The sequence below is a fragment of the Eulemur rufifrons genome, chromosome 8, assembly GCF_041146395.1.
Source record: "Eulemur rufifrons isolate Redbay chromosome 8, OSU_ERuf_1, whole genome shotgun sequence".
Classification (NCBI taxonomy): Eukaryota; Metazoa; Chordata; class Mammalia; order Primates; family Lemuridae; genus Eulemur; species Eulemur rufifrons.
In genome coordinates, this window is record NC_090990.1 from 87,260,529 (window position 1) to 87,272,791 (window position 12,263).

The window sequence follows — 12,263 nt, forward strand, 5'->3', positions numbered from 1 at the left end:
ATACTAAATGCAGTACTGACACCCATAGCTAATGTCCATCAACAGAGTAATAGATATGTTCCTGCAATGGATTACTACAGAGAAGTTTAAATAAATAAATTAGATCTACATTGATCAACATGAACTTCAAAAAGTAAATAAAGAGGTACATGTCAAAGAAATAACTACAGTATGAAACCTTTTATGTAAGCTTGTAATTTATACAAATAATACCTTATGTGGTTGTACATACTAACACATATATGCTTGAGAAGGATTCTTGCCAACTTCATATGGTGGTTACTCTGGGAGAAAGGAATGAGACGAGAGGGCTTTAAAAGAATATAAAAAAATAAATAACTAATTCTCAAAAGTCAGATCTAAAACATGGCAAAGGGTTGACATTTATTGTAACTGAGAAGGAGTATGTCAGAGTCTCATTATTTTTTGTACTTTTCTCTATATTGGAAATACTCAAGTAAAATAATAATGGAAAGTAAAACAGAAAACAATAATGTAAAAAAACTATGATAGGAGCTTTACTTCTGAGCTGGCTTCCTCTTCAGAAAACAATAGGGAAGAACCTGTGATCTAAAAATAAGGTAACTGTGTTTCTTCAATTCTGAGACAAAAAGCCAAAAAGGAAGCAAAGACTAATGATGGCATGTCAAAGGTGGGAAAAGGGTTAACAGTTCTTGCTTTCAGTAGGTAATTGTCTAGTTTCAGTATGGTACCCCCTAACCCTACCCGTGGTCCCCATGCTTTAAGTGTGCCTCTTATGGAGCAGTTCAGAGAGCCTCTCTTTTATCACCACCAAGGGGTGGTTAAAAATCCTAGTTTTCTCCTAAGGTAGAAAAGGAGAATCATTAGCTGAGTTACAGGAAGGACTCAAGGATTTCAAATTTCAACTGCTTCTTAAACAGACTCCCAATCAATAATCCCGTTTTTGGCCTTTACTCTATGAGGTAACTGATGCTCCCCAATTCCAGGGCCTTTGCTCCGCAATATAAATAGGGTTAGTTCTTAACTTTCCCCTCACTGTCAGCTTAGTATTCAGTTTTCTCAGATCTGCTAACCTATAATCTTTTGTCCATCTGCTTTATAGCTTACAATATATTCCTGCCATTGTCCCTTCTCCCATTTTCTTTGCCTCCTTAAAATCCCTTTAATGTCATTTTCATAGCTTCAAAAAGGAGTAAGTGTAATTGTACATGTTCAATCTTTCAAAAAGAAGTCTTTTTATATCATGTACCACTATGTGAAAATATTTGCCTAATTGATTTGTTTATCTACATATACCTACACACACAGAACCCTGTCTTGTCCACAGCCCTTAACACAATACTTGGCACATGGTAGATGCTAACAGAAAACCACAGTTAAAACCATAGGAGACACTCTTCCCAACCATATCCCCCTAACAGAGACATCATGGGAGACACTCATTTTGGTCGGCTCAACCTCACACACTCCTTCCCCCTCCTAAAAGACTCCCACCCTATTCAGTGGAATTCAGATCCGAACTAAGTTAGTCAGAATCTAGTTACAGAATTTTTTTTTTAAATAACCCAAGTCATCAAGCAATAGCCACAGAATTTTTAAAACTGAAGTTGGAAAGAAAAGCCCCTTTTCTTCTTCTATCAAAAAACATAAATATAAATGAAGAAGTGCAGAAAACCACATTATCTACCATGTGATAAAAACCTATCAAAAAAGGAAATCAGAGCTGTCCCAACAAAACAGGCACAAGGGCACAAAAGAAAGACACCCAACAACATTCAAGTTCCTAATCTCATTTACTTGTAGTCCTCCAGAGAAGCCAGGGTTCTAATCTTCTCAAAGTTTGGCTGTTCAGCAAGACCCTTTTGTGTGTTTAAGCTAATCATTCCTTTATTGTCTCAATAAATACCCCCAAGCTAGGTCAGGATGGGTACTTGCTTATATTAATAATAGATCATACTCAACTCCTAATACATGCAATTTTACATATTACATTTTTGACATTTATTTATATAAAATAAATGCAATTTTACACTTGTATACATTACATTACATGAAATAGGATATATTTAGATCCATGTATATCTCTTTAAATGCTCTTAGTTAAGCCATAGACCATTGCTGCTACCAATGAACACCTGCTGAAAGAATTTCATGTAGATAAAAACATTTTCTATTTTCTCCTCCAAATATCACATTTAAAGAGGGGAAGATATGGCAAGAAAGATATTCACTAGAAGAAAAATGACCAATATAACTTTCCTATATGAAACTTTATTTTTTCATGATCTGTAACACTCAGCTTTTGTTGCTACAAACTGGCCGTTGCAAATAAGTTACATTATAAGGAATTTGTTCTTTCTGTAAGTCAAAAGAGGGGAATCTATCAGAAGTGATACTTTGCAGATGTTTCTAGCTGAGTAAAAATGGATGGATTAGTTACACTACCCTGTCATTTTTAAACATTTCTAGATTTTTTCATTGCAATAAAGATCACCATTTAAAACAATTTTTTAAGTTCAACTACCACTTACTGCTTCCAGTTGTTTCTTTTTCTGCACTAGTAACTCCAACATGAGGTTGACATTGGCCAGATCAAGGTTATCTTGGTCAGTTCCCAACAAATCTTGAAATATTTGCCACCTGTGGCCATTCTAAAAATAAAGAAAAGAAACACATAATTTCCTAAGAAGATTGTTTTAGAAACACTAAAGCAAATGTTTAACTGCTACTTCCTAATATACTTAATACATTGATATAGAAAATACACTAATGTTCCAACCTACTCCTTTCCAGCTCTGGCTTCCCCACTGCCTTCTAGTTATAATTTTAACACTATTTCTCCTCTAAATGAATTTAGATAACAGATATAAAAAACACATTCAAGACAACTGTTATATCAGAATTTCTAAAGGTATAATTTCCCTGCAAAATAAGTACCTGGATTTTAATTATTTGTCTAGCCATATTTTCAACTTTGCATTTCCATATTTTCACTTGTCTCAATAATTTGGGAATCTTAAAATTGGGAATCTTTCAACATTTTTTCCAAAATATCAGGTTGCAATATAATCTTTCAAATGTCAGGTTATTACAAGCCAACTCTTTCTCAATGTGGTCCTACCAGACCTTTCAAAAGAGGATTACTCTAGTAAAGTACTATAGACAATGTAGTTGAAGTTACTTATTTGAATAGAGCAATCCTAAGCAAATCTCCTTTAAGAATGATCAATTACATGCTAAGCTTTAACATCTAATTAATATTAAACCAACAAAAACTGAATAAAATTTATTAAAAATAGTAAAAAAAAAGTTGAAACATACGGTGCTACTCACTGAGTGGTCCAATTTGAACCTCTTTTCCTCAAATCTTTGCTTCTGTTTGAGAATGAGCTCATTCACTGAAAACACAAAACAAATACCCCATATAATTTGTATGTTCATTTTAAGTGGATTACCCAATTCTTCTGCTTAGATGGATTTTATTCTACCTTTACAAAGACTCAAAATTAAAAAGATGCTTAACAGAAAATATTAGTTTTTTATTTAAAATCAGAAAAGGTTTTGGTGCAGCTCCTACTACCACAACTACTATTACTACAGCAGAATTCTTCAGAATGTGTATTTCCTCTTACGAGTTTCTCAATGATGATATTACTGGCATTTGGAGATAATTCTTCACTGTGTGAGACTGCCCCATGCCCCACATGGTAAAAGCATAGGTAACTTTGTATCTACTATGAGATAAGCACTAAAGATTTTTATTTGTTCTTTTTGTTTATAACTTTTTTATAAATATCATGAAAGATAATTACCCATCCAAAAATCATCCTACCCTTTTTCTTGATAATAATATAATTTTTAGCCAAGTATTGGACTGCCATATAACTTTCAGAAAAGCTAGATCCCTCTCCAACCCAAGGAATGATTCTTAACTAACCTAAAGCAATCAGGTCATTCATATGCTTTTCGGTGACTGATACGGGGTAAATATGTGACCCAGTTTTGACAAACAAGAGGTGTGCTGTCTTTCAGAAGGAGAAGGATAGGAGAAAAACAAGTTGTTTCCCTGCCTTCATAAGAGAATGATATCTGGAACTGCTGGGAGACATCTTGTAAACTTAAGGCTAGCTAGTCAAAAGATCAAGACATATGCTGGAGACGGAAGAACAGAACAATGGAAAGAACTTGACAATCACTGAACCACTGGATTAAACAGCTCTGGAAATTCTTTTCCTGTGGATCAAAATATTTTCTGTGATGTTGAAACTACATTTAATTGCATTTTTCTATTTTTTTAATAGTCAACAAATACTAGTGATACAAAAAAAAACTTATTAATTAAAAAAAATAAAAGGAAACCAGCCCTAGGATAGGCAAGCACTTGACTTTAAAGACATTATCTTATAGGTTACTCTCACCAATTAGAAATGAGGGAATATTAGGACAGAGAGCATAAGGAACTTACAGTGACATATAGAACAAGATGCAATTATAAATATTTTTGAGAAAAACAGATACCAAGCCCATACTAAGATACAAGATTCAGAGATTATAGACTCAATCCAAGATCTCAAGCAACTCAGACTAGCAAGACAGCAAATGATGAAGTACTTGTAATATAATGTGATAAACAGTACTATCATTGAAATAGATTCAAATGTCTACTGGCCAGGCATCAATCAAAATGTTAACAAGCAGGCTTCACATACAAAGTAATGTTAGACCTGAGCCATAATAGGTACACAGAGACTAAGCAGAAAGAAGAATGAAAAAAAATTCAGGTAAGACCATGCACTTGTATGTGTATACCAAAGTTATAAAACAACAGGATATAAAATGATTTTTAATGGATATAGGTGAAACACAGAGTCAGAGTGATTTTGTAAGTAATTAACAGGAGCTAAGAACTAAGGCCAGAAATGCAGGTGGATCAGAGCCTGACTGTGAAGAGGGTAAACTATACCTCATAAGCTAAATTATTATCCTAATGCAAATAAGGTAAAGGAGACAGCTTCAAAAAAATGCAGTGGTAATAAAGAGTAAGTGAATGAGAGTTTAATATTTTACTTGCAGATTTAATTATTTGAATGGGAACTGTGACTGAAATACTTTTATGTACAAGCCACATTGAATTTTGCCAAGAAATCTCTTATACCATTGTATGTGACTCTCACCAACAAAACTGAAGATCAAGTTTTTAAAGGCCACAGAAATAAAATGCAAAATAAAATTAAAGCAAATGAAGGCAAAAAGAAAGAGTAAAAAAAGAATGTATTAAGTGGTATGCTATTTTATATAAAGACATTTAAATTCTGTATTTACCAAACTGAAGTTTTTATTATAATATCAGATTTTTCACGGAGCTATCTAAAAAATTATTTTTCTTTAAAACTATACCCTATAATAAACAATGGTCAATAGGTTTCTTCATCAAGGAGTATTCTGTTATTTTTGTTCTTAAAAATTTAACAACAAAAAAATCTCTTAAAATACAAGGTCTATATTAAACATATACATCTCTGTATTATTCACCAAAGTAGTCCTTGGCACGGAATAAGCACCCAATATTGCTGAATTGTAACAGAGGTAAAGATCTGAAAAAGGGCAAGGAAACGTTTTACAAGTTGTCTCTTTAAAACTTCCTACCCTTTTTGGGAAAAACCTGCATCCCTTCCAGAGGACAGTAATCAAAGGGGCAGAAAAATGTTCACTACTGTTTATTTTCTATTACCTTAAGCCACAGGAGATGGCTCAACAGAATTGTCTGGACAAGGGTCACAGGGTAGACAAAAACCATCAATTATAGTTAAACAACAATAGCCCAAAGTCACAATGTGTGGACATGTAGCACCAGTCATGTAGACCTCAGCCCAACCTTCAAACCCCCTCCCTTTAAAAAGCCCTGTTTTTCTGCTTAAAGACAGAATGGTGGTCTTTTGAGACACTAGTCTGCCGCCCTCCTCATTTGCAGGTAAATTAATAAACTTCTTATCTTTTCCTCAAACAACTTGCCCTTGTTCTTCGTTTTCACTGATTCAGCCTCACTAACAGGTACTGAACTTTCAGTAAAGAATGAACATATTAAACCTTGATGACATGCTCCTGAAGGATTTCAAATTGGATATGTCATTTTTAGCTAACACTTTCGTATTTCTAATCAAGATAAGCATTTATTTTAAACCATAATCAGTCTTTAGAACTGAGATATAAACCTGAAGGATGGTTTAAACATTTGATAATTATAATTCTGTGGCACTTTGTAATATCCACAGCACTAACAACATTTCTTACTATTAAGAAAAATGCATTTCTACTGCTAAAGACTCCATTCCATCAACGACTCTTGAGTCAGACTGCCTAACAGCAAATCCCAATTCCACCATGTACTGGCTCTAAAACTTTACAAAAGTTACTCAAACTGCCTGTGCCTTAGTTTCCTCACCTAAGGAATGAGGATGGTAACAGCAGTACCTATCTCAAAGGACTGTCATGAGGATTAAATGAGTTCATGCACATAAAGTATAACAATTAAGATAGTACCTGGAAGTAGTAAGGATTTTGTGCCAGCTACTTTTTTAAAAAAAATAGCGATTTTAAATTTTGCATGTATGTTTTCCTATAAATTAATGAGTAAGAGGATCACTCATTAGAGAGGTAAGAAAACTCAACTTATAAATAGACAGTGTGAGACACAACTAGAGAGAAAGAGGTGCAAGGAGAGAGAGAAAGAGAGAAAGAGCACTCAAATGGGCACATGAAAGCTGGCAAGCAACAAGAGAAAGCTAGAGAGCAAGCCTTGGCAAGAGTGGAGGAATGCACCAGCAGAATGTGTGTGTTAGGACAGCGGAGGGGCAGCTTCTATCCTACAACCTGAATGAAACTGTCAGGATAGCTCAAGATCAAGGGAGATGGAGAGGTGCAGAGTGTGTGTGCACTGCAGTGGCGAGAGGGAGGGAGGAGATGACAGAAATCCTATGGAAGGTACAGGTCAGAAGAAACAGGGACTGTAATGTAGTACTTAGAGCAGGAAAGAAAAAATCATGTTGGCCGGGCGCGGTGGCTCACACCTGTAATCCTAGCACTCTGGGAGGCCGAGGCGGGTGGATCGCTCAAGGTCAGGAGTTCGAGACCAGCCTGAGCAAGAGCGAGACCCCATCTCTACTAAAAATAGAAAGAAATTATATGGACAACTAAAATATATATAGAAAAAATTAGCCGGGCATGGTGGCGCGTGCCTGTAGTCCGAGCTACTCGGGAGGCTGAGGCAGGAGGATCGCCTGAGCCCAGGAAGTTTGAGGTTGCTGTGAGCTAGGCTGATGCCACGGCACTCACTCTAGCCTGGGCAACAAAGAGAGACTCTGTCTCAACAAAAAAAAAAAAAAAAGAAAAAATCATGTTATCTGTCTCAATGAAAAAGTATATGACCATAATAACAAAAAACCAAATCGATCTTGAATATCTGACTTCTCTTTCATCAAAATTGAATAAAGCGCCTCATTTGTTAACCAATTGGGCATTTAAAAAAATTTTGCCAATAAATAGATAAAAGTCCTTCTTTACATATAATTCAAAAGGAGGTCAAAGAATATAGTGACTTTGCTGTAACAATTCCTTCAATCCCCATCAAAATATTTACATAAACAAGGATTTTGAAGACTTATACTTTTAAAACTAAAAAGAATACAAAGAAAGAATACTTGTCCTAGCAATAAGAATCATCAATGGCACTTAAACTATTTCCAGAAAAGGGCACCATGATCCTGAATAAGTGGCACATGCACTATAAAATTTTATGTCTAATACTTTACAAAGTAACACGTAATATTTGTTTAATCAATAGCATACTAATAGTATAATTAAATAAAAACCCAGAAAACCTATTTAAGATTATTTAACGCTTAATAGAAAATTAAATTCAAAGGAAACTTTTAAGTGTGTAATTTCTGTTTACAAGGCATACCTTGGAAATGTTGTGGGCTTGGTTCCACACCATCAAAATAAAGTGAATACTGCAATAAAATGAGTCACACAAATGTTGGGGTTTCCCAGTGCATAAAAAGTTATATTTACACTATACTGTACTTTATTAAAAGTGTGCACTACCACTATGCCAAAAACAACAATGTACACACCTTAATTATAATAAAAAACACTTTACTGCTAAAAAACAAACAAACAAACAAACAAAAAAACAAGCTAACCTGCGCCTTCAGTGAGTCGTAATCTTTTTGCTAGTGGAGGGTCTTGTCCTGACATTGATGGCTGCTGAATGATCAGGATGGTGGTCACGCAGGCTGGCGTGGCTGTGGCAATTTCTTAAAGTAACACATCAGTGAAGTTTGTCACACGGATTGACTCTTCTCGGTAGCATGCAATGCTTCTTGATAGCATTTCACCCACAGTAAAGCTTCTTTCAAAATTGTGGTCAGTCCTCTCAAACCCTGCCACTGCTTTATCAAGTAAGTCTATGTAATATTTTAAATCTTTTGTTGTCATTTTAACAGTGTTCATAGCATCTTCACCAGGAGTAGATTCCACCTCAAGAAACCACTTTCTTTGTCCATCCAGGAGAAACAGCTCCTCATCCGTTCAAGTTTTTCATGATGCTCCAGCAATTCAGTCACATCTTCAGACTCCACTTCTAATTCTAGTTCTCTTGCTACTTCCACCACACCTGTAGTTACTTCCTTCACTGAAGTCTTGAACCCCTCAAAGTCATCCACGATGGCTGGAACAAACTTCTTCCAAATTCCCATTAATGTTGACATTTTGCCCTCCTCCCACGAAACACGAACGTTCTTAATGGCATCTAGAATGGTGACTCTTTTCCAGAAGGCCTTCTGTTTGCTTTGCCAAGAGCCATCAGAGGAATCACTGTTTTTGGCAGCTACAGCCTCACAAAATATATTTCTTCGATAACAAGACATGGAAGTCAAAATTACTCCTTGATCCACGGGCTGCAGAATGGATGTTGTGTTAGCAGGCATGAAAACAACAACATTAATCTCCTTGCACGTCTCCATCAGAGCTCTTGGGTGACCAGGTGCATTGTCAGTAAACAGCAGTATTTTGAAAGGAATCTCTTCTTCTGAGCAGTAGGTCTCCATAGTGAGTTTAAAATATTCAGTGAGCCATGCTATAAACAGATGTTCCATCATCCAGGCTTTGTTGTTCCATTTATAGAGCACAGGCAGAGTAGACGTAGAATAATTCCTAAGGGCCCTAGGATTTTCAAAATGGTAAATGAGCACTGGCGTGAACTTAGAGTCACCTTTGGAAGCTTTGAAGTCAGGCATTGACTTCTCCTCTCTAGCTATGAAAGTCCTAGATGGCATCTTCTTCCAATAGAAGACTGTTTCGTGTACATTGAAAATCTGTTGTTTAGTGTGGTCACCTTCATTAATGATCTTAGCCAGATCTTCTGGATAAACTTGCAGTGGCTTTTACATCAGTGCTTGCTGCTTCTCCTTGTGCTGTTATATAATGGAGGTGGTTGGCTTCTTTCCTTAAACTTCATGAACGAACCCTTGCTAGAGTCAACCATTTCTTCTGCAACTTCCTTGCCTCTCTCAGCCTTCATAGAACTGAAGAGACTAGGACCCTGCTCTGGATTGTAGGGTGTGGCTTACGGGAATGTTGTAGCTGGTTTGATCTATCCAGACCACTAAAACTTTCTCCATATCAGCAATACGGCTGTTTTGCTTTCTTTGCATTCACAACTTGGCTAACTGTTTGGTGCAAAAGGGCTAGCTTTCCACCTATCTCAGTTTTCGACGTGTCTTTCTCACTAAGCTTTATCATTTCTAGCTTTTGATTTAAAGTGAGAGACAGTGTGACTCTTCCTTTCACTCGAATGCTTACAAGCCATTGTAGGGTTATTAACTGCCCTAATTTCAATATTGCTATGTCTCAGGGAATAGGCAGGCCTGAGGAGAAGAGGAGAGGTGGGGGAATGGCAGGTCAGTGGAGCAGTCAGAACACACACAGCATTTATCAATGGGCGCAGGTTGTGGTGCCCCAGAACAATTACGACGGTAACACAAAGATCACTGATCACAGATTACCATAAGAGATAAAATAATAATCAAAAAGTCTGAAATGTTGTGAGAATTCCCAATATGTGACACAGAGACACAAAGTGAGCACAGGCTGTTGGAAAAATAGTGTCAACATAGGATTCCCAAAAATCAATTTAAAACAGAAAATACAATGTCTGTAAAGCACGATAAACTGAAGTGTAATAAAACAAGGTATGCCTGTATATACATTTCTGTTACAGCAAAGTATTACAGGTAAATCAATAAGAATTTCAAGCATGAAAATACATTATAGAAGGAGAAAACTATGTGAGTGATAATGAAATTTAAGAAGAAAATCACACAGAGAAAGAATGAAATTTCATTGTTAATGATAAGTTTATTTATATATTTTTAAACCAATGATATTAGTAACAAATCACTATATTCAGATTCTACTGGATACACTTTAAAAAGAGATATAACAGTTCTATGCTGAAAAAACCATATTTAATTTCTAGAAATTATATTCTTTACAATTACTTAAAATTATGAAAAAAAATTTGAATGCCAACCTAAAAATGTGTGAATGGGTGCAACATTTTTTAAAATTCTCAAATGGGTTACATAAGCAAAAAATTTTAAAGAGTACTGCTATGGAAATCATGTAGCCTATGACTTCTCCCCATTACTTAGGCATTAAAAGTGAAAGGCCCCTAAGCTATCAATAAAATAGGTGGAAAGATGCCTAGAATACCCCAGAATTGTGTAACATATCCTTAGTTACCTTTCCATACTCAAGAGGAAATCTGAAATCACTTTTAGAGACTCAGGGTCTTCTTAACCCAACTAATAACTGCAAGTACTATCATGTAATCTTGAGCTGAAACAATGAAAATAAATAATTTCTAAGAGGTTTTTTTAGTAAAAAGAAAAAAACACCTAATATTCCACTTTCAGGAACAGACAGATCAACAGAACTCAACGACATTCTTCTGAGCACATAGGAAATAGTTTCTATCTACTCAATATAGCAATCTTAGGATTTGACCATCAGTGTACAAAGCAGAAGGGTAGAAGAGGTGACTGACAGAAAAACAGAGATAGATATATAAGGATAAAATGTTATTTCTATGACTGACATACATACAATCACACTGGAAGCTGCAATATAATTAAAAGACTTCAAATATGGCAGAAAACACTTGACACTCCAATTTCCTAAAACCAAAATTTCTTAACCATAAAAAGAGAAGGATGTAAGTAGATCATAGCCAAGATACTTTCTACCTTAAAAAATCAGTGATTGTGACTTCACTATTCATTGGATACATATATTTGACAATGTATATAACGTATGGAATCTTCTTCCAACTTAAACAGTACTATTAATATATTTTTATGCTTCTTCCATACCAGTAGATAGTGATCCCTTTCTCACTATTTATAATAGAAACTCATATAACAGAATTTCAAACTTGCAGACTCACTAAAGAATGTTGCCTGAAAAATTTAGGAACTATCAAAATCTTCAGAACATCAGATTCCTTTCCGTCTTTAACCATTCCAAAAAATAAGTAGTTTTTCACAGTTATGACAAGAGAGAGAGGAGTGATTCCAGATCTCACAGGGCAGCATCAATCCAAATTTGCAAGTTCAGGGACAAAAGAGTCCGTTTTGCAAGACTTGGTTTCTCTCTTACCTAACCTAGACCATCAAGTCTAGTCCTGCTGGATACCATACCACTCAACAGTTCTCTCTTTGTGCTTTTCCTAAGTTCCTTCTCCAAGTTTGCCATAAGATTTTATCTACTTAGAAGAATTTGTCATTCTAGCAGAAAATCTTCAAAATATTTCCAGCAGGGATTCTTTCTGCTGTACAGTCATCCAATGATTTTCCTTAACGAAAAAATACTGGATTGTACTGAAGAGTAACAGAGAAAAAAGGATGGTAGCTAGTTCACATTTAGAGGTAAAAAGGAAAGCCATAGCTGAAAAAATACAGACTCATGATTTATTATAAACCACCATTTGAGCTAAGCAAAATCAAATTACAACCAAAGCAATGGCAAATCAAAACATTATACACAGGTAGTTACCACACCTTAACTTGGAGCATATTAGTCTTTAGAATGAAGAATTAACTTTTTTGATGTACATACCCAATAGTGTCCTACTTGATGCCTACCTATATGTGAAAATTAATCTTTGGTTTATTATTCATTCACAAAACACTCAGACTTAAGGTTTCCTACAGTATTTCAGG

The 12,263-nt window shown here is 35.4% G+C and overlaps 1 protein-coding gene across 3 annotated transcripts in view; it reads right to left on the minus strand.

The window, feature by feature from the left end:
• COP1 (COP1 E3 ubiquitin ligase) overlaps window positions 1-12,263 on the minus strand; it is a 243,896-nt gene that overhangs the window by 192,309 nt on the left and 39,324 nt on the right. Inside the window, exons 4-5 of one of the 3 annotated variants that reach the window (XM_069478384.1) lie at window positions 3,316-3,380; window positions 2,514-2,633 (exon numbers count right to left, since the gene is read on the minus strand). The exons of 1 other annotated variant lie outside the window; for it this stretch is intronic. In XM_069478384.1, coding sequence (XP_069334485.1) covers window positions 2,514-2,633; window positions 3,316-3,380 — 185 coding nt within the window. Of the gene's footprint in view, window positions 1-2,513; window positions 2,634-3,303; window positions 3,381-12,263 lie in introns of all 3 variants that reach the window. One more of the 3 variants, XM_069478383.1, reaches the window with a different exon arrangement.